Source organism: Excalfactoria chinensis, chromosome 10 (genome assembly GCF_039878825.1).
Source record: "Excalfactoria chinensis isolate bCotChi1 chromosome 10, bCotChi1.hap2, whole genome shotgun sequence".
Classification (NCBI taxonomy): domain Eukaryota; kingdom Metazoa; phylum Chordata; class Aves; order Galliformes; family Phasianidae; genus Excalfactoria; species Excalfactoria chinensis.
In genome coordinates this window covers 15,597,200-15,620,025 of record NC_092834.1, presented here as the reverse complement: position 1 = coordinate 15,620,025, position 22,826 = coordinate 15,597,200, and the positions used below count along the sequence as shown (strand labels likewise).

General features: G+C 42.5%; 2 protein-coding genes across 3 annotated transcripts in view; one reads left to right on the top strand and one right to left on the bottom strand.

Annotated features, from left to right (window-relative positions):
* The window catches only part of USP3 (ubiquitin specific peptidase 3), a 70,550-nt gene extending 47,854 nt beyond the window's left edge, over positions 1–22,696 (bottom strand). Inside the window, exons 1-3 of one of the 2 annotated variants that reach the window (XM_072345457.1) lie at positions 22,586–22,696; positions 19,817–19,938; positions 16,454–16,528 (exon numbers count right to left, since the gene is read on the bottom strand). The gene's annotated coding sequence lies outside the window, so the exon portion shown is untranslated. The remainder of the gene's footprint in view (positions 1–16,453; positions 16,529–19,816; positions 19,939–22,585) is intronic. The other variant, XM_072345458.1, reaches the window with a different exon arrangement.
* CA12 (carbonic anhydrase 12) lies at positions 1,191–18,176 on the top strand. The gene is made up of 10 exons (XM_072345460.1): positions 1,191–1,281; positions 4,379–4,399; positions 7,402–7,581; positions 9,373–9,515; positions 10,272–10,367; positions 12,006–12,069; positions 12,507–12,664; positions 13,934–14,060; positions 17,075–17,159; positions 18,098–18,176. Exons 1-10 carry the CDS (start codon positions 1,191–1,193, stop codon positions 18,174–18,176), a joined length of 1,044 nt encoding a protein of 347 aa, XP_072201561.1.
* Positions 22,697–22,826: the final 130 nt, after the last annotated feature.

Here is a 22,826-nt window from a genome sequence, read left to right as displayed (position 1 = left end):
AGTGAGGAATTGTATTCAAAGGCAGATACTTTCTAAAAGCCATTCATTACTTGCTTCTGCTCTCTGCAGCCTGGGTAGGACAGGACTACAGACAAATAGCACCAGTATGCTAGAACTGTGCTATGCAGCACATCCCTACCTAAGATCTAGATAGAAGTGAGCAATGTAACTTTCCTTTGTCTTTATCAGCCTCATGCATTATGTTAGGAATAAAATAAGACTAATAACACTAAACAGTTAAACAGCATTTGATAAATAAAGATGCTCAAAAGTAATATGTGCTACGTGGTTGTTACTAAGACACAGTAGGTGGTTATTAACAGCTAAAAATAATAATGGAAAAAAAACGGGAACAACTAAAAGTATTTCCAGTCCCACCTCCCTCTCCTCAGCTATCCATGATGCATTTGGTTTAAGAGGTTACTCCTCAATCACCTTCAGAAGAGGGCATCATCTACGCCCTGTGTTCCTCTCTACCCCTTCCCATATGTCCTGAACATAGCCTCTGCATCTGGAGCAGTTTCTTCATGAATGTCCATTCCCCTCTGCTTCTTGTACTCTCTCAAGTCCAAGAGCTTCCAGCTTAAAGAAAGAATTCTTCCTGACAAGATGGACTTTTTTTTTTTCCTGGGAGGTGTCCATGGTCCCTCAGAAGTATCAGCAGTGCCCACACAGCCTCACTTCTCTGGCTTCCCCTCCCTCCAGTTCTCACAGTGGCCCTTTATGCTCAAATCACTCCTATCCAAAAATGGGAGTTTAGAGAGCTGCTCTGACATAGGCTAGAAAAACTCTGCTGTGGTCTGGTTCACAAAAGCAAAGGACTCATTCTATATGCACTCTCTGCTACATAATTTTTAAGTTCCACATCTTAATTTGCTTCATAAGTGCTGGAGTTGGTCCCCTCAGAAGTTCAGTAAAATGGAGGTAATCAAGGACAGGATCAGCTTTCTGAGGGTGCTGTGACCTAGAGGCAGGTCTGATTACATCATTTGTTTTGGGATGAGTCCGAGGAGCTTTATAAAAAGCAGACCTGAAAGGAGGGAGAGAGACAAGGAAACAGAAGGGCAATTACTCATTAGCAGAAGGGCTGCGTGTGTGCAATCTGCAGTTTGCCAGACACCTACAAGGGAGTTTCTTCAGAGTACAGAGAAACGTGTGAACTGTTGGTATATTACAAGACTTTCCTTGAGATGTCAGTCAAGAGCTGCAATAGAGCCATAGTCACCGCTGTGCTCATTTTCTTCTTAAAGATACAACTCTCGGTACCAGCGTCGCTGAATGGTAAAGTCTTTTGTCTATGCTATTGTTGCTCTTATTGCTGGGTAGCTAATGTATGCAGAAAACTAGCACTGCTCTTGTTTTGGTTTGTCTTTTTTTTTAAACTAATATTCCAATAGCATGCTCAACAATGTGTATCATTGCAATCTGCAGTTCAATTTCTCAATATAGGTATTCTGATTTAGAAAGAAAACAGAAATCTGTCCTCTGGTTTAGTTCACGTTACAGACCATTTGTGTGCTCAGCGTGCCTTGCTTTGTGATCTGTCTATGAAGCAGAGAGCAGCTTTCCTTGGTGTCAGTAACACCTTTCTTTGGAACCATAACATCTTTCTCTCTGCTCCTTTTATTTTTTAACTAAACCAAACAAAATGCCCTGTGAAGCACCCTGCTTCCCACATAATAAACCTCACCGCCTTATATTTACATGGGACCTGTTTCAGGAGATCAGCACTCCTCACTTTCTTTTTAGGACTTAATTCTCATCCATTCAAGCCTATTACAATCCATTTAGTGTGATTATAGGATAGGAGGGAGAATTATAGTATAGTGTTGTGTGAGAGCATGAATATTCATGGAAGGAAAAACCTGAAGGTTTGCACGTAATCCAGACCAGTCTGCTTCTCGTGCAGCCCTGCCAGGATGAGTATTTTGCCAGGTTTTCAGCATGAGCTACACAGGGTGGAATTCCAACCTTTTCAGCTCAGCTTGTTATTTCAGCCTCTGAAAAATTGCTAAACAGCAGAATCTCCCATCTGAGAAGCTTTCAGAGCTCAGTGCTCTGCAGAATGACAACCCCGAAGGCCTGGAAGTGAAAGGATGTATTGAAAAGGTATGTCTGACAATACATCCTGCAGGGAAATCTGGAGGACTCCTAGTTTGGAATGAGACAGCTGGTGCCTACAAATGGTGCGAGCTACAGCACCTGCTCATTTTTGACATCTTCCCAAGTCAGAGACCCAATTAAGATGCAGACTGTCACAATTTTCCCCTCACACTTTACCAGTGGCAAATGGTACCAGCTAGATATGGAAGCATATCTATTCCCTGGATATTGATGAAACCTACACTTCAGGCTCTAGGAAACTCCTCTGGCATATGCGGGCTGGTAGCTGTGTCACTCATCAGCACATATTGCAGGACAAGCAAAGAGGCAGGAGAGCCCTCCCAGGCGTGGAGCTGTTGGTAGTACCCTTCTAGGTGTGAACCAAACTTCTGTCCAAATTCAGAAGGCTGTGTAAACAGTCTGCTTCATTCTAATTTCATTATCAAGCAGAATAAAGGTAACACCAACCTTGCTCAAAACCCAAGGATGACAGCCATCCATAGCTCTGACATGTTCATTTAGACAAAATCAAGAAGATTCTGCCATCTGTTATCTGTTTGTCTCCCAGTCTAAGTTAGATGAAGTAAGTGTAAAATGTTCCCTCTCCCTGGCTATACAAGCTGCTATAATTGTGCTCATCAGTAAAGGCACAAGCGTAGTGAATCACAGAGCATCAAAGATGCTCACAGGCAGAGGAAAATTTCACTTGGTAAAAGATTTAAAGTTTTAATTTAATTTTATTTTGAATAAAAGCCCAAATTGCTGAAAATCTTCTAATTATCTTGTTTTAAGGTTGTTCTAGATTATAATTGTATATGCATATATTTATGGTTTTGATACTTCATGCATATATTAACATGAAGTAAGAGCAGGTGTGGAGATCGGCTATTTCAGTTAAAGCCAATGCTTCTTCAAACCCTGCTCAAATGAGGATGTGGGGATTTCTAAAGCATGCTAACAGTGATCACTATCTGTATGCAAGTGGTACCTACAGAGCATGCTGACCACAGGACACAAGCGGCCCCAAAAACCTCAGTGAGGGATAATCCCAGCAAACAGAAGAGGAGAAGAGCACTGGGTTTCTCATGTAGCAACAAGACAGTGCACGTACTCTCCTCCAGAAGGAACCTGGGGAATCCAGCCAGTGTGATTACACACATCTCGTTTTAAAAATTCCACTGTAACAGAGCAAGGCTTACTGGTCCTGATGCACTGGATCCACAGAGCTTAGTGTTTCCAGCATGTATTAATAAGAGCAAAGTGCAGCTGTTTTGCACATCCCTGCAAACTAATCCCTAGCATTTCACACAGCAGTTTTTGGCTAAGAGCTGTGAGGACACTGCAGACTACAAAAAACAAAGCCAAGAATCGGGTACTGAGCAAGTGTGTGCACCTAAGGATTAATGTTTGCCTGCACACATGCATACACATGCACACACTCACAGTGTTTGCAGGACTCGTCACCCAGAACTGCCTCCTAAGCAGATATTTCAGTGAGTGAAGTTCTGCATTAGCCTAATAACCACAATTGCTCAGGTCTGCCAGGACAAGTGCCTGTAATTATACAGCAAGTTGAATGACCCTAAGTAGATTAAAAATATATATGTTTAAATAAGTCAAGACATTTCAAAAGGCATGGAAGGGTACTGTTCCACATTCAGTTCCTTAAGCAGTGGATGTATATTGATCATTTTAGCACCCACTCAACCCCCTGGGATTTTCTGAGTTACTCTGGTTCCCTTATCACATCCTCTTTTTCCAAAGTCCACCTATCTTCTGTATCTCTGGCAAATCCCAGAGAACCTTTGCAGAAAGGACTGCCTCTCATTTCTCAGGGCAGCAACAGGCAATCCCCTGATGTGTTTCAAACAGCTCAATTAGGCATGGGGATTTTGATGACAAATTCACCCTGCCTACACTCCTTATTGGTCTCACCAGAAGAAATGGGGGACGCTTACATATAGTCTATGGCTATTAAAAAACAAAAAAGAGAGAGAGAGAGAAAGAGAAAGAGAAGAAAAAAGGTTTGGCTCCAGAATTTAAGCGACCACAAGAAAGTAAAGTCCTATGGGCAAGATCTCTGAATAACCCTGGTCATAATGTGGTGGGAAGGGCTCCTATCCTTTGAAAACTTCTTTCTTTTGCTCAACATCTGGAACTAGAAAGTCAGATGGAAGTAAGTTTCAGTACATGGACTTAAGGGACAATTTCTTTAATTTACAGCATAAGCTCAATTTCAAAGACTCACACTAACATTTTGCTTGTTTTTAAACAGGGTCAAAATGGTCCTATATTGGTAAGTACTACTTTGTGTGATAATTAACTAGAGACTAGAACTGACTAGAAATTTTACTTTAAGCAAACAAGTTCTCTGGCCAGCATTTCCCCATTCAGAGCTGTGTTTCACACACCACATACTCACACAGAAGCAGGCTTTACTGAGAATCTCAGCAAAAAATGCTTCTTCATAAGCCCTTGGAGCAGCCAACGACAACTCCAGGAATCTCCATGATTTAACTTGCTGCTGACAGCTGCTTGCTTTGCCTGTGCTCCAGGTTACATGACTCACAACGTGTATGTGAAAGAAAATTGTCAGCTGACATATCTTTAGATATTCCCGTAACCATCAACATATGGACAGAGATTTCATATTCATATTAGCAAAAAAATGCTCAACATACTTTGAATAAAAGAAGCTTAGGTTTTCCAACAGCAAGCAGATGAACCTAACTGCTGGTTAGTAAGGAAAACAAAGGGATTTTTTGCTACCTGCAAAGGGGAAATTCTGCCCTTCTTCCCAGGGCTATGCACGTTTAAATTAGTTACATCTGCAGTCTGGGGAACTTTGGTACCAGTGTATTATTCAGACTGTACAGACTGTATTCTTCACAATACTCAACCTCATGTGCTGCAGTTCAGCGCTTTGACCCTGCAATCCTATTTCTAACCTAATTATTTTTTCCTTCAACTACTGGTTTTTAAATCTATTTAGAAAATGTAAAACAGCAACTTCAAAAGAATCAATATAGCAATTGAAATACACAGGTTCTTTTCTGGAAAAAAAGAAAAGGAATGTTGATCTGCATAGAGAAAGATGGCAATTGGAAAGACTGCAGTCAAAGCCAGAAAGGAGCCTGTCCTCCATAATCTCCTACTGACACTGACTCGTTATGGCAGCCTTCACCTTCCACCATTTTTACCTTTACCCCTGTAAGGCTTCCCAATGCTCCCCAATAAAAGTAAGTCAACAGTAAAACAAAGGAAGTCAGGCCACTGTAGCGAGTGCAGGCTGATCTCAAGATTGAGGGGCAAGGTACAAGGTAAAGGGCGGAGGAGAAATGCAGGTGCCAATCGATAGAACTGGAGACCTGTGCTTTGATTCTTTGGATTCTGCTATATATTCTAACTTCAGTCCAGTGAGCTGCGGAGAAACTGTGCTAAGATACCTCCTCTTCCCTAAGGAAATGACAGCTATAGCAAATGAACTAGAACATGACAAATGTTCTCACACAGCATTTGAATGGGGTAGCAGGGATAGCTACAGCCCTTAGCAATTCCTCTAACTCACAAGCTTCCCTCTGGACACACGTGCAAAAGATCCACACGTACTGGCCATGTGTACATAGAATGGTATGACTGAGCTCTGCCTGTGCTCTGAGCAAAATGGAAACCATGTGGTCATGTTGCTGTGGCACGTAGCCTAGGCTCTCATCCTTCACTACTGACTCAGCCCTGGGCTAATTGCAGCTGTACAGCTTCCAGCTGGCTGAAAACAGGGGCAGAGTGCTCTGCGTGACTGCAAAATACCTCAGACATTCCCCGTGCTACTGACCCAGTGCATTTTACGACTTGAGTGCAGATTAAGAGAACCTGGATCTTCTGTGAGAACCTCAGTAACACAGGCACCTTGTAGGCCCACTTTCTTCTTCTGTTGGTCAGCCAAATGTGCAAGTCCCACGAGCACTGTCAGCCTTGAAGGATCTTCTCTAACATCTTGGTGAGATAACAGAAAAGTAACAAGTGCTCTTTTCAGCTTGGAAAAGAAAAAAAATAATAAAAAAAATGAAGGAACTAAATCTATTTAGTTTAAAGAAGCAAGAAACAACATCCTCTGTAAGTACTTCCAGATGAACACAAGCATGCTCACAGCAGGCTCTTCAGTTTCCAAGCAAAAGACTTAAAGCCACTGCTATCTAAATGAGATCAAATATAGACAAATTCACTGTGACAAGCAAGCTTCCAGAGAATGCAATTATCCATTGGGCAAGTACGAAGCATCTCTTATCTGCAACAGTTAAAGGAAAACTTCTTTCCCCCCCCCCCTAAAAAATATAGCCTCTTTAAAGCAGTAATTGATCCAAGGAGGTCCAGTGGCCTGGGTTACCAAATCAGTCTCTGTGACCCCAAAAGATCTTCCTGCTTTAGAAAGAATCGATGAATCTTCAAGTATTTGAGAGAAACGAAAGAGTCCCAGATTAGAGATTCTGAACAGCCGCTTGCTGTGAATATGTAGATAAGTAGACCAAAAATGTCTTGATGTTATCTATTCTTTGTAGAGACTGCCTAGGGCAAAAGGTGGTGAGGAAAAAAGTTCTGCAAGAGTTTGATCAAGTTATTGCAGGTCAAATTACCATAACACTTTTCATTTTTGCAAATTAGCTTCTTACTGTGACCTGTGCAATATTATTAGATGGAACACAACAGTTTGTACGATAAGGAAAAGTTTATAAGGTGTTTGCTGGAAAATATGGAAGCTTTCTTCTGTCAACATCAAGTCACTTCCGTCAGAAATTCTCTTCAGAATGCAGGAAGAGTGATATTAACCTACACATGCCTGTAAATATTATAGGGAAAAGTCACTCATGTCAGTAAATAATGCTGGCGTAGACAGAGTTTCACTTGTGTATGAGGACTTCAAGGAGAGACAACACCTCCATTAGAGGGTCAAAAGCACTGCGTTTGGCTGTGGTGGTGTTACCACAGGCTTAATCCACCAAGCTATAAAATGGCAGCCAAGGCTGTCCGAAATCAAGGGATGATGAACTGTCTTTATGTGAGATTTCTGCTGGTATTTCCTCCGCCAGCAAATGCATCTTAATGGAAATCAGGCCCTTCTCAATTAAGTGGCATACTGGAAACAGGACTTAAGAAAAGCTAAATAAAAAAGTCTGCAAAATTCAGTAAAGGCTCCTCTTCCAAATTCCGAATGATAATTGAATCAGTCTGGGGGAGGGAAAGGAGGGTGTTAACTGGATAGAGTGAAGGCTGACAAATGCGTCTCTTTGTCAATTTATGCAGGTCCTGATGGAGAGAACACCTGGCCGAAGAAATATCCATTTTGTGGAGGAGTATTTCAATCACCGATAGATTTTCACAAAGATATTCTCCAGTATGATTCTAATCTCTCGCCTTTAGAATTCATAGGCTACAATGTGTCTTCCACTGACCAGTTTACACTGACTAATAATGGGCATTCAGGTAAGGGAGCTCAATGACAGCAAACCATTGCGTAGGAAAGTTGCTGGAGTTTGTAATTGTGTATTTTATGGGCAAATTACTTTGTCATTTGAAGTTAAGCTATGATGCCTTTTCATCAGCATATGTATATCTAGAGAACACATTAGGGAAACCTGTGAATGTCCAAAGCACAGACGGATTTACTGCAAGCAGAATTGAAAGAGGAAAAAGAAAAAAGGAGCACTACTCTGCTCCTTTGGCTTGAGGTAGAAACCTCCTATAGTGTAGGATAAGACAAACAGATAAAAGAACAGAAAAATAATTAGAAACGGCTTACAAATATGCCCTGCCTGGCTGCACCAAAACTGTCAGAACACAAAGTAAAAAGCAGAGAAGCTGCAGTCCCATAAAGATCTGCAGTATCTACTGTGTCAACACAACATACAAGAACAGTTGTGTTAGTCCCATCTTTTTTTCCCTTCGTGAGACACTTGAGGACATGTCAATAAGGTCACGAATAAGGCTCTTCTTGTATCCTCTAAGCATCAAAAGAACCTCTGCAGCCTCTGCTCTTCTCTGGCATGCTCTGTGTTAAAACATGCTTGCAATGCAGACTTCTCATTTTTTCCTCATGCTTTCAGTGAGATAAAGCAGCTCTGTACAGCATCATAAACCCATTCTTCAGGTACAGACCAATCTCTTAGTTGGGCGCAATAGAAAATAAACTCTTTGTTAGAGTAATTATTACAGCATCTGCTGCTATCTTCTCTTATGGCTAGAGAAGAAGTCAGTAGGATATTTAGGACTGTCATATCAGTTATTCCTACACACAGCTAAGGTGCTTCACTGCCATCTACGCCAGATGTAATTACCTACTTCAGCTAGACAGAACAGCAGACCTCAAGAAATGCTTTTTAGCTACCAGAAGAAGGGCTGCAGCTGCTCCTTCATAAGTTCTGAGCCTTGCTTTTCCTGCAAATCTGGGACATGTCAGAAATAAATCATAATCACATTGGAAACCAGTAAAGATAAACTGCAAAGCAGGTGATCTTCTCTTTATACAAATCATTGTTTAATGAAGCACCAAATTTCTCAGTAAATAGTGACAATAGAGAACATCCCAATCCCCTTTCTACTCTAAGTTATACACAAAATATGTCTGCCCTCCACACCAAGCAGCATTAGCAGGTATACTAAAAAGCTCATTCCACCATGCTGAAAGAGGAAACACTAATATTTTAGGTCAGCAGATATCTTGCTGCTTGACAGCAGCACTCTGGGTTTGACCAGGGATGGGGGAGGGAAGGAGAGATCAGTAGTTTACATGGTGTTGACACATGCTCCTGAGAGAGGATTAACAGACAGAGGAGTTCAATATAACAAGATTTCAAAAATACTACAGAATATTAATTTATTAAAACATTTTAACCATTGTAAGGGGAATGAGAGAGGGAAAACGAGCCTAAGTTTTGCTTTAATACTTCAATAATTTCCTCTTTAACAAAGCTGAGATAACCTTGCATTATTCAAGGAGGACAGAGATTTCCACGAGCAATAATTCCCACACTCAGTTCATTTTGTTAAAGAAAACAGAAAAAGGAATATTCTAAATTCTTCTGAACAGCTTAGAAAGAGTTAATGAGAACTTAAAGAGTTTAGCTCCTACCTACAGACTGGGATGGATTCCAAGTTAAGAATGTAGCTATTCCGCATTGTTCTTTCCCTACATATTAGGTTTAGCTATCGTAGTTTTATTTGCCCCCTCCTTAAAAGCTGTGGTATCATTTGCCCCTGCCTTCGATCTGCTTACAGTGAAAATGCATCTGTCACCTACCATGCACATCAGAAACCTCCCTTTTGAATACACTGCATCTCAACTTCACCTGCACTGGGGAAACAGAAACAAGTCGGAAGGCTCCGAGCACACGGTCAGCGGGAAGCACTTTGCAGCAGAGGTAAGACATGCTCAAATCAATGAAAGAAATAAAGAAGGCTGGGCACTATCTCAAATGGTAAATCTTTACCTTTGGTGTAGTGGTGAAAAGGCTGCAAGTTTCTAATCCAAGTGTTTATCATCTGGGTGTACAATTAAAATATGCTTTGTGCACCACAAATAGGGTGGGCTCCAAAGTACTACAAGTTAACGAGTTATATTTTAAACTCAGGGCTGATGCTGGGTCTCTCAAGTAATTCCAAGCAGACTGCTTGGTTTCACTGCCATCTTTTAGCTGCACAATACTGCTTGGCTGGGCTTGAACAATGTCTTCCATTTTCTATCTTTACTCGCTTTTTTGTTCTACTGAACAACTACTCATTATCTTTCCTAATCCTTAATTATGGATTTGGGAATAGATTTTGGAAAGCAGTACCAATTGGACTGCAAAGTGATCTAAAGAAACACTGGGCTTTTCCAGAAACATTAACCAGTGCTGGTACTACAAACAAGGTGCCTTGAAGATGAAACAATCATTCTTTTTGCTCCCCAGTCATACAGACAGGAGGGATAACAGCCAGAGGGAAGCTGGGGATGGGTATTTCAAACCTTTTGCTTTTGTCCATAAAGGATCTCAGCACTATGCCCAGAAACCACTGAAGATTGCTGTTCTACTGTTGTTAGCTTGAGATGGCTGCAATCATCTTTTTCAGTTGTGAAATAAAAAACATTACCATGCCCAGGGCGTTATCACAAAAACATTTTTCCTTCTCTGTAGGTGCACATTGTACATTATAACTCTGAGAAATATCCAGATATAACAGCAGCAATGGACAAAGCAAACGGACTGGCAGTTTTGGCTATTCTTCTAGAGGTACGACACAAGGCTGGGGGTGGTGTTTTCTTCTTTTTAAACATGCTTTCAATAATTAAGTCCATAGAGAGCTTAAAAAAAAAACACTTAGGTTACTTCACAATACTGCAGCTGAACAAGTGTTCCTCTTTTTCTGTTTCACTACGAAGGGCCAGATTCCACCAGCATATATGTAAACAGGTGCTAATGGTAAAAAAAAGAGTTGTTCCAGTTTCATGTTTTCCAGTAAATTCACTTCAATTGTTAAATCAATTTTGTGCATTAGTTTACAAGCTAAGTATTGGTATAGCTTATCAAACAACTGGCAACTGTGAATTTCAAACCTGCTTACTCAGCACTTCTTACTTTAGGACAAAGCAGCGTCAGCCCAGCAGAAACATACACACAACTCTTCCTTTGGCAACTTAAGATAACTGGGATGTGATCATTGTTTTCAGGCTGCAAGATTCTAAGAATATTTGAATGATGTATTTGATTACAGCAGCAATACAAAACTACAAACAAGTAAATTCAGTGCTTTTTTTTAGATGACAGGACAAGTTTCCTATATTCCCCTCTGAGGCCACACATATGGGCAATTAAAGGTAATAATGATGTTAAGAAACAATTCTGAAAAGCTTGTATATATGCAAATCTATATTTCCTTGAGAATTAAAAGCCTTAATTAATAGAATAAGCTGAACTATCAAGACAATTTTTAATTGTGGGGATTTTCTGCCGTTATAAAAAATCCTTCACTCACAGTCTGAAAATACTTCTACACTTCACTGACAAAGTGACAATGTCCACAGACCAAGCTCTAATTCAAGTGACTATTAGCCCACCTCACTTCCTAGCAGTTCTAAGAACTGGACAATAATTGTGCTACATCTCAGTTCATTTGGAAGCTGCAACTGTGAAAAACTTCAGAGTATTGACTCTGTATTTATGCTGGGGATTCTGTTATTTTTTTCCCTCCAAATAATGGTGTTCAAAATCAAATACAGGAATGTTGTTAATTCTGGTGATTAGGCCTTGAAAACCTTTCAGGCAGCCAGCGGCTTTTACAGTTCAGCTAAGGACACCAGCCTACCAGGTCTGCTGTCAGAGGAGTTGCTAAGCACCGAAGAATTGATGACTATTAAACCAAAAAGCCGCTGGTAGCACTAGCGGAGTTATTGCCCCTGCCAGTGGCCTGCATTACCCAACAGTTCATTCTTCATCTTTGTGGTCTATGAGGAGCACTGGACTGAGAAATGCTTGTGGGTGGAAAGATGTGGCTTGGACTAGAAAGCAGCAGTCGAGCTGCACAGCCTGTCAGTTGAGAACTTCTGTCTACTGATGTTCTCAGAGGAAATGGCTACTCCTCCTTTGTGCTGCAGGCCGAACAAGCAAAACAACTCAGCCTTTCAAGTGTGTGCAAAAGGTCTACGCTGCAGTTAAGACATGAGTGTAACAAAGCACCTTTAATAGCCACAGAGAGACTAAAAGCCTTATTGGGAATAGTACTTGATATTTCAGTTGCAAAGAGTAATTCTATTTAATTTAAATCTGGATGGTGTACACAGTTTCCTTAGGACAGAGTTCGTCAAACACTGCTTAATGCTGTGTGCAGAAGCACAAAGACCTGCATGGTTGTTAACAGTCTGCTCATTACAGATTGGACCCTTCAACCCATCCTATGAAAAGATCTTCAGGCACTTCCGGAATGTGAAATATAAGGGTGAGTGGCTGTAATGAAGTATTGGAGAGGTACCCTGTGATAGGCTGAACCAGCTGCAGAAACAGTCTGGCAGCCCCATGCGAAGCAGCTATAAGCTGAGAGACTTTGAATATTCAATGCGTTACTCTGGAGAGTGTATAGCTAGCAAGACACACAAACCCATGTGGCCCTTCCTTCCTGCACCAGCTGTTGTTTGGTTAACATGGCTACAGGTTATTTTACAAAATTCTGACCTGGTATCTAAGACAAGATTGGTATATAGGAAATGCAGACTTTTGGGTTTCCTATGTAAAACTGGGATCATCTCTGCTAAAAAGTACTTTTCTTTTCCTAGTGATCAGATAAAGCACCCTGCTCACTGCAAAGCAGAATCACTTCACTACTATACCATCCACACAATAACGATGCAGCATTTAACACGATCTGATCTGTTTTAGATCAGATGGTCCATGTGCCCGGTTTCAATGTTCAGGAACTGCTTCCTGACAGGCCAGATGAGTACTATCGCTATGAAGGATCCCTGACAACTCCTCCTTGCTACCCAAGTGTTCTCTGGACAGTCTTCCGGCACCCCGTTACAATCTCACAAGAGCAGGCAAGTTTAAATACAACACGTATTGTCCTGATTGATGTTCATTAAGGAATAGTAAATGGATCTTCTGTTTTCATGGATATGTCTTATTTTCTTATCGAACTGGAAAGTGACCATTGCTAAAACCCTTCAGGTGGGGTGCATGTCACAGAACTGACTTAAATCAATACCCTATTCACTATGGGTTGAGCATCTGCAGTCAGTGAAAATAATGGGCAGCCAATCAAATAGCAATCGATATAGTAACAGCTTGAAAGCTCACAATCAAGTGAAATCCATTTATCCTTACTGTGTACTTGCTCCCTGCTGAGAGTCCTTCCATGAGACACTACCAGATCATTTTTGTCAAGGCTTCATGTCAGAACCCTCAACTCTAAGTCCCTCCATGCTCTGATCCTGACTAACTTAGGCGTGATGGATTGAGTAGATGTTAACATTGCTAAAAAGCTTGTGATGTATTATTTGTCACACCTGAATCCCCAGACTTTTCTCCAACTTAAGGCTTCTATTCTCATCTAATTAGCTTTTTCGTTTTCAGTGGACACTGATGTATTACATTAGTTTGTAATCACTATCATAGTATCATATCATATCATAGTATCATAGTATTGTGCGAGTTGGAAGGGACCTTAGAGATCATCGAGTCCAACTCCCGGGATTCGAGCCCTCTGTGTAGCAGAGCGGCACTTCTACCCCCTGCTCCACAGCAGGGGATTCGAACCCGGGCCCCCTGGTGTTGCAAACGGGAATTCTACCGCTGCGCCACCGGAGGCACACACTATCTTCCAATTCATTTAATTATAAACACAAGGAAAAACTGTTACTAAAAATGTTATTATCATCTTTAATATGAGATATAACCACCACGTGTTACCTGTGATGAGAGTCAATTCTTAACTTCATCCACTGTACCAGACCATTTTACCAAAGCACGAGCTCTTTGCTGAGCTCCTTCATGAAATGGTACTGCTTAGGATTTAGACTGTGCTGCAAAGGACCACAACGTTTCCTCCCATTCAATTCTCCTGTCAGCTAATTACTAATCAGCCTATACTTTTTCAGTACATAAAACACACGTACAGGTAGAGGTTTCAGAGATGTCACCACTGTTTACACACTATTCTCTATTTAGTCACACAGGCCATAAACTTCCAAGTATTATTTCATGTACCCCTTTCTGCTTGACATCTATAATTTCCAATGGACTGTCAGTGATACACCAGCATTATCTTTCCTGCTCCTGGGAGCTGAACAGTGTGCTTTCCCTTATAGCTGCTGGCACTGGAAACAGCCATGTACTGCACAGAGAGTGATGACCCAGAACCCCTGGAAATGGTCAATAACTTCCGAAACGTTCAGGAGTTTCGTGAAAGACTTGTTTTTATCTCCTTCCGTGAAGGTAAGCTGTACAAACCCTTCTAAGCAAAGAAATAGCACGCAGCATTTTGGGATAACATGAAATATTGCTGTGGCAGTCCTGTTGCACTGTACCAGCACAGAAATATCACAGTTCCACTCTCCTGCAGTTAGCTTTCTTTTTTTTCAACCCCCCCATCTGCATGGGTAGCTATGTAAGAGTGAAGGCATCCAAAGAGTACATACAAAGTCTTGTTTCACAGCAGCTATCAGACAAGCCATACCAAGCAGCCCTTCTGACCCCGATCAAAGGGAAGGAGATGAAGGGAGGCAGACTGTTCGGCCTCGTCATGCTTAGCAGGGCTATCTTCTGCCACTCCAAGCACTAATTAGCTCTCTACAGCTGAATGGTTTCAGCCAGCTTAACTGAGCTGGCCTTCTCCCCTCAGTTACATCTCTGGTTCTCAGTAATATCAGGCCAACTTTTTTGCAGACAAGTTTAGAAGGAATCACAGCTTTGCATTTCAAGTAGGCTGTCCTGGGGTATTTATAGAGAACTGGAAAAGGTCCTCAAGAGAAACTCAAACTGGACAAGCAAAAATAACTTGCAACACTGTACATTGTATGATCCAGTGTTATAGGTGAAAGAAAAAAATAAAATCAGTCATTTTATGAGAAAGAGCTGATTTAAAAGCTCAACTGTACAGCATTACACAACAACAATATATAATAGATACAGGGATGAGAAATGCTGTTTCCCATCTGGGTCTTAAGCTGCACCTGTCTACTCTTTCTCTGTAAACCACACTCAATTCTTAAAGTAACGAGTTACTGAATAAGTGAACATCAGACAGCATGGTCTTAATCTGGGGATCTAAACACTTCACAGAAACGGGATAAGCATTATTATGTCCATCTATAGGATCAGATTTGACCTAGAAGTGACATTTTCAAAACTGCTGCAGTGAACCATTGCCAAAGCCAAAACCAAGATTTGGCTCTTCCTCTACTAAGCTACACTGTTGCTTCCCATGCAGACGTGACACCTGCTACAAAAGCATTTTCAGTTTTTTCTTAATGTTGGCATAACTTACTAGGGCTGAGTTATATGGGTTATTGTCCACCCCATTGTTCTCACTCAATAACAGGTCTCTATGGCTACAAAAGACATTGCTCAGTGCTACTTTAATAGAAACCCCATTCAGTCTAAGTACACATAATTACAAAGGCTCATTGGCCACCAGTGAACCACAGCAGAAGTGTTCTACCCACTGCAAGAAAGGTATCCATCATCCCTGTAATCTCACATTCCACCTACCCCAGCCATGAAAGCTCCCTCACAGGTGCAGTCCCGTAACTCAAAAATGAAAAACAAAAGGAAAACAAAGCTTTCCCCCAACGCACAGCTGAAGTGCACCTGGCTGCTGCATGCCAGCCTGATGCTGCCAGAGGTACCACAGGCAGGAACAGAGCACTACTGTTGAACAGGGAAGGAGAGGCCACTCACTGAAACACGGCTTGGGACAGACAACTACAGAAGTGTGTGAAAGAAATACTGTTGTGCACACTCCTACCTCAACCAAAAAGCACTTCTTCAGAGCAACATTTCTGCCTTTGCAGAGTCAAGACCGAGGGCTGCTTATCTTCATCACAGTGCAGATGCCACACGATGGAGCCACTGAGCTGTGCTTTGTGTCCCAAACTCAAATAACTCCAGTATTAGAACATCCAAGTTTGGATGCCAATGACTGAAATCTAAACTCACGCTCACCATGAATAAGCACTAAAATTCAAAATGTCTCAAATCCTAAAGGATCGCTCACCAAAACTCAAGCATGCTTAGAATTTATTTTGCCTGTTAGCAACCTATTCCAATAAAATCAGCTCCACATACACACAGCTGAAATTTATTACAGCATTCACAGAATCACAGAATTGCAGGGGCTGGAAGGAACCTCTAGAGATTCAAACCTTCCACTGCTCACAAATTAAGCAGGAATCGGTGTCCAGTGTTGTTAAAAAGCTTCCTATCTCAATTTCCCAAGATGTCCTCATCAGACAGAAATCTAAAACACGAACCTGAGTGTTCCCTACCTCTTCTTTTTAACCAACAAGCTTTTGTTTTGCAATTTTCTATTTGGTGTTATGTTTTGCTGCCCACGTGATGCATCTTCACTGTAGCACTGCCTTTACTCAGAGACAACCGGTCATTTGATAAAACATAAAAAATAGTGTGTGAATGAAATGTGAAAATGTAGTGAAGAAATCTCACCTTCACGGTGTTAGGGTAGGCCAAAATAGCAAAAATACTTCTACTGTAAAAATTATACATGAAGGTCTTTAACAAAAGTGAGATTATAGTGACAGTGTTTAACAACTCAGTGCAAACAAGAGATCGCTCGGCTGTTCAGACTGCAATCTGGATTTCATTCTTACCTTTCTAGGTGCCTTTAATCAACGTTATCAAAGACAAAGCACATCTCTCTTCAACTGCTCACATTCAATAATGTCCTGTCACAAAAAACAACAGGCATCAAATCCTTTGTTCCCTGGGTTTACCTCTTCATTTTTGCTTATGCTCTCTAATATGTTACAGCATCAAATCACAGAATCATATCATGATTTGAATTGGAAGGGACCTTAAAGATTATCAGGTTCCAACCCCCTTCTGTGGGCCTGTTGTCATCCACAGGTCAGGCTGCCCACAGCTCCTTTCAGCCCAGCCTTGAATGCCTCCATTTTGGGGCACCTACAGCTTCCCTGGGCAGCCTGTGCCAGGGAACCAAAGACACACGCTAAGCCTTTGGCTGCATGCTGGTTTTGTGAGTCTGGCAGGTGTCTGATTTGACATCCTGACTATGGACTCAGCTGTGGGACTGAGACTTTCTTATACACATCTGTGCAAACTTATCCATTCCATGACTGCAAAAGTGATACAAGTATATGGCAGGAAAGTTGCAGATGTGGGAAAAAAGTTGTTATGACAGATTAGAGATCAGCTTTCTCCTCTCAAGTAAATGAGTTCAACTGTTTTGTGTGCTTCCCCTTTTCTTCTAGGTGTGCTTGTCTCTGTCGTGATAGCCTGCATTGTGGGAGTTCTCATCTTTCTTGTAATAGCCTGTTGCCTATGCAGGAGAAGAAGGTACGATGTTCTGCTGTTATATCACAGGAAAAAAAGGCAAACAGTTTTTTTTTCCTAATACAGGGAAGTGCTTCTGTGTCTGAAAGCGATTTTTACAATGATTTGATCTTTAGGATGTATAAGCTCCTCCTTCAAGATTTTTAATCACAGCAGATGTTATTTCTCTACCACACACTTCAAAGTAGTTCTGTTTTGTTGCCAGCAAAATATGTCTATTTTGGGACCTACCTAAGGCATTAAGAGGGATCTATCTAAGGGGTTTGTTTCACCACTGGAGGAATGGCTGATTTTTGTGAAAAATAGCCCCACGGTTCATGATACTGACAGTACCACAGTTAACTACTGTAGCAATGCTTGCATAAATCCTTCAAAGATACAAAGACAAGAAATAGGGAAAAATATGCGAGTACAAGGGAGAAGGCAAAAACACATTGCTGTTCAGCTATTCCCACAAATGGTTACGAAATGAGACTCCTTTCCAAACTAAACAGGATACACACATGGGTTAGACAACAAACTTGCAATTTTTTTTAGCTCACCAATTGCCATTTCTTCTTTTTTTCATGGAAAAACAAGAAGTGAAACGAGAGGGGAATCATTTTAGAGATAATCTCTCCCAAAGGTCACACAATCTAAGGGGAAACAATCTGCGCTGCCAAGAGGCCATTTAGCCAGACTGCTGGACACCAAAAGTCAAATGGTGGAAAAAAAGACTGACACGACAAACTTTTGTGCAGCTCATATAACTGTGGGATTGGTGCTGGCTCTGCCACACAGCATGCATTCTCCAGAAAGAAATGTAACAATAAGCTACTCTGGCATTTGCACCAGTTCAGAGGAAAATAACTTCATGCTTGAGTAATGGAACTTCTCAAATAACTAACAGTGCTTTTCCTTCATTACCATTACAAATATTTAATAAAACTGTCTTGTTTCAGCTGCAAAAATGAAGAGAGCCAAGAGGTCACCTACACGCAAGGCATGCAGCAGAAGGAAGAAGCTGTTTCCAAGCTATGATGCTGTGCTCTGTCTCAGACGCCCCGTTTCATTCATAGCACTGACTGATTGTGCACCAGTGGAACATCATGGTGTTCTCTTGTGGAGTGGAGCCTCTTGCTCCTGGCTAATGATAAGCTCAGAGTGTTCTAAAATGCACCAGCCCAAACTTTTACTGGATCCTTTGTTCTCCTTTTCCAGGGAGATACGATCAGTGAACACTGCTGAGAGCTAAATTCCTCCCCACACTTTTTTTGTGCTGGCTGCTTATTGAGTCTGGGTCTTTTAACTGATTCTACGGTTAATTCTAAACTCCAGTTTTATGGTTTGTTTAGCAAAGAGTTTCCCACAAGTATTCAAATTTGAAGACACTGAACAAGGTACTCGTTACTGCTAAGATCACTGTTTTGGTCTTTGGGCAATCCAGGAAAAGCATCATGAATACAAACAAGATATCTGAGGAACATCCTTCATTCCGGTTATTATAAATCCTCACAGATCTGTTAAAAGGGCATTTTACCTTATTTATCTTAATATCCTGCTCTTATTTATAGCATGTATATGGATGATGTGGGAGATACTGCCATAGCTGCTGCTTTTTAACATGCTGCTTCTTATTTAATTGTGAAATCTTGACTGATTTTAGAGTACATACAACAAATCCAATTATATCGCGGATCGTTCTGCTGATCTAGTTTTCTGAATTTAGTAATTTAATTATTGGAAGGTAATTAAAGTTATCTCCTCAAATTTCATCAGATAAGTACTCCCAGGTATCATTGTGTGTTTTTGACAGTGAGAAGTAAGCTTCTGCTGGAGGTGATGTGAAATTGAGTTTAGAAGAGCAAGGTTTATCCAGCCTAGCACCAGGTGCTTACAGAACCCCTCCTGAATCGGACATGGGAAGAACCTCAGCCCACACAACCAAGAAATATATGCTTGCTGTAAGGGAAAGTCGCACGCGAGCAGCTACTATCAGCCTCCTAATGTCGACTTCTAACAGCTTGGTTTCAGCTGGCAGGCCAGGCACAGGACTGTTCCACTAAGCACTGCCAATACTATGATCTTACCATCTTATTTTTACATCTCATCCACTATGAGCAGTGTAGTGCTATGGCACACCTTGCACAACTAGGCTTATTCCATAAGTTGCTCTAGTCGCATTAGGTTACAAGTTCTATCTGGATCATCTCTCATGTGTGTCAATAAAAGCTGAAGGATCACTCCATGCAAGCAAATATTAATTTCTAAAAGAGCTCATTAAATATAAGAGCTTGAAAACAACAACAAAGATTCTTAACTGCAGCCAAGACACTGGCAGAAAATAGAGTTGTTTTGCAATTGCAGGGTTCAAGTTAAATAGCATTTTTATTAATTTTATAGCAAAATCAATGTGTTAAATCTCATTTAACAACTAGCCCTCAACTTTAAATCTACTGTCCACTGCTAAACAGGTGAGCTTCGTATTTGATCATTTATCACTGCAGAAAGCTGCAACACAGATGTGTGGTATTCATGAGGTCTCAGCTTTGTACCTCTAACAGCTGCTTTGCAGAAGTGAAGGTACAAACAAAGACTGACTCTTTTCCACCAAAATTCAACAAGGCACAAGTCGTTCTCTCTAACTGTGCAGACAGACAGCTGACTATACTGGACATTACCTGGGATGCTGGTGGGCTACAAGGAGGTCACTCACTCTGCACCAGGAGCAGCAAGTCCCCATAAGGACCAGGATAACAGCGCATGGCACCGCACCGCCTTCATCGTGAGGATGCAAGAAAACCTGCCAAGAAACGATAAAGATAATTAAACTAAGTAGCAGGAAGGTAAGCAACCAGAGTCCTTCATGTGGGGTGGCTGGTGTTGAACCGCTGGGGGCAGTGAAGTGAGAGGCAGATCATTCTAATGGAAACAGCTTTCCCCAAACCCCAGAGTCCCGTAGCATGCAGCACGTCAGAGCTGCATCAGATGGACAACCAACGCTCCTCCCTCAGTGGGCACCACTGACAGAAGCTCTCCTGCCCCGGCTGCTCAGGAATCTTGTGCAGGCTCAACCATACTCCCAGTTTTGAAGAAACTGCCCAGTAGGTCTCAAAGACACCAAGTTGAGAGTGATACAATCAATAATGCATAACCTGCAAAGATCAAGGCAACAGACCAGATACTGCTCTTCTCCTGTGCCTTGCAAAGACATCACATGCAGTGAGAGAGCCTTGGCAACACAGACCCACCTTTGCTTTGAAAGAAGCAGTGTGGAAATGCTCCATGAGCTCCAAACAGCACGAGCCCTCCTCCCAGAGGGGCTGGGTGATGGATGTGGTAATGTCTGGTACGTGCAGCAGGAACCTGGGAACAGCACAGGTTTCACCAGGATCATTGCCTGGGACACAGGCTTTCAAAAAGCCATGGTGAGATTCCATTATTAACCTGCAAGGACTATCCTAATGTCACCTTCACCTCATTTTAACTTGGCTTGCCTTTTACTGACCATCATTTCTGTCCATTACTAGGAAATGTAAACTGGAGAGCACCCCTATCCCATAGGCTTCATTAAAAGAGGCCATGTTTACATGTTCCGCATTTCAAAAAGCATCACACAAACAGACTCGTCAAACAAAAAGAAACTCCAACACCTTGTTTTTTGTTTGGGCAGCCTGTTCAACAAGTAGACATTTACAGAGAGATGTGAGTTGCCCACACTTTGATGCAGCCCAGCAGAAGCCAAGAGAAGGCTATACAGCACAGCCACGATCAGCTCACGGGGCCATCAGCCTACAGGCATCAAGCACCAGGCTCTCCTTCCCACTTCTTGAATGTGAGCATACTCAGTCTCAGAAGAACAGTCTCAAAAAGGAACCCAGAACTCCAACTCTTTTGCTTTCTTCCCAAAACACCCCTAAGAACTGTTAGTAAAAATAAGGAGCAATTTGCCATTCCAGAGAGGAGAAACAGCACCACCTAGGGACCCGCGGGGCAGAATCAGCACAGCTGGGGCCTCCTCTGCTTCCTCACAATGCCGTGCACTGGAGCTTGGAAACAATAGCAAAAGGAAATGCAAAAATAAACATGAATGCCGGGATGCTCACTGCGGAACAAGGAACTGAAAGCCACGCGTTATCACTCGGGGATCATTCTTCTACCGAACTGTGCACATGCAGGCTTTGTCACATTAACGCATTTTTGGAGGCACGTACAGCGTTGTTATCAGAACATGATTTCTGAAATCTTTATCTGTAACCACACGGAGATATGACTCATTAAACACTGCCAGCCATTAGAACCATCACAGAGACACCAACAGAAACCCATAGACTCCCAGTCGGGGCAAACAAGTATCTTTTAGATTCTCACTTCATAAAAACGCAGTTAAGTAGGGTTATAAGGTATATGCATCTCCATTAGGCCAGGCAGGCAGTATTATGGCCACGTCTCTTCACAGACAGGGGAGCCTCTTTCACCCAGCTCTGCTGATACTCCAGGCTACTTTTATAGCACATGGCAGGACAGCAGATCTATCGAGAAGCCTCAGCACCTTCACGGAAATAAAGACGCAGGTTCAGAAGGGCACTTCTCAGCAATGTGCTAAAACACACCTCCGGCCGGTTCAGCACAAAGCTGGTGATTTGTGCAGCTCATGTCCATCCTTTCTGAAGTACAACAACGGCAAATAACCGCGGTGTTACTTATGAGAATTTACCAATCACTGCAGAAATCTGACAAGCCCAACCCCAGCAATTCCTGTGTTTCGCATTAGCATAAGACACAACTTAACACAGACACCCGGCCGCAGCCCAGCGATGAGCAGGAGGGACATTCTGACTCCACCACACAGTGCTGACCAGAGCTTCAAAACAACGCATGTTTTACAGTCATTACATAAAAATGGCAACCCGGGGGATGATAATTTCTCTTCAAAAACAAGCGACCTTGGTGACAACATCCTCGCACTTCATTGTGGGCACACCTGGGCTGCCCTCAGGGCTGCAGGGCACCGACCTGCACGGGGAGCAGAAAGCAGCAGGGACTGCAGCCAAAACGCACCTCAGGGAGGGAAAACGGGAGCGGAGAGCCCCGCCACAACCGCCGTTCCCAGTGCTGTACCCACAGGTGTTTTACATCTCTCTTCGGGATCTCATTACGGATCCCCGCGAGGCAAATAACGCTGGTTAGGGAGTTGCAGAGTGAATACCACAAAAGAAGTGTATTCGAAATAAACGCATGCTTCCCACGACAATAAAAAAGAAGATTGGGGTTTTTTTTTCCCTCCCCCCTTTCAAATAGGATTAAGGCGATTTCGGCTCTGATGTGTGAGGGTGGTTAAAACCAGCTCAATAAGGCAACCGACGGCTGCACACCGATGGCTGCAGCACCGCGTGAGAACGCACAGCAAACACCGCAGCTCCGAAACGCCCCTTCCAACGCTTTCCTACCATCTCCGCGGTGCTCGGGAACGCCTTCCAGGCGCCGAAAGCGACAGTCCCGCCCCGTACGACGTGCGGGAGCCCGGCGGGGCCGCTCGGGGCGGAGCGGCGGAACGCGGCGCCCGCTGTGACGTGACGGGAAGGGCCCGCGCATGGCGGGGCTGGGGGAGCATGGCGGGCTCAGGGCGGGCAGGCGCGGTTGCGCAGCGCCTCGTGCCGGGCTGAGCCCGCCTCGATCGACGCCGGCCGC

What these genes read in the sequence shown, in the direction of transcription:
- CA12 (XM_072345460.1), top strand. Translation starts at nt 1,191, where the DNA reads ATGTCAGTCAAGAGCTGCAATAGAGCCATAGTCACCGCTGTGCTCATT. An exon ending in GGAAGCACTTTGCAGCAGAG is followed by an intron (nt 9,516 to 10,271) that starts GTAAGACATGCT and finishes CCTTCTCTGTAG; the next exon opens with GTGCACATTGTACATTATAA. An exon ending in TTTTGGCTATTCTTCTAGAG is followed by an intron (nt 10,368 to 12,005) that starts GTACGACACAAG and finishes TGCTCATTACAG; the next exon opens with ATTGGACCCTTCAACCCATC.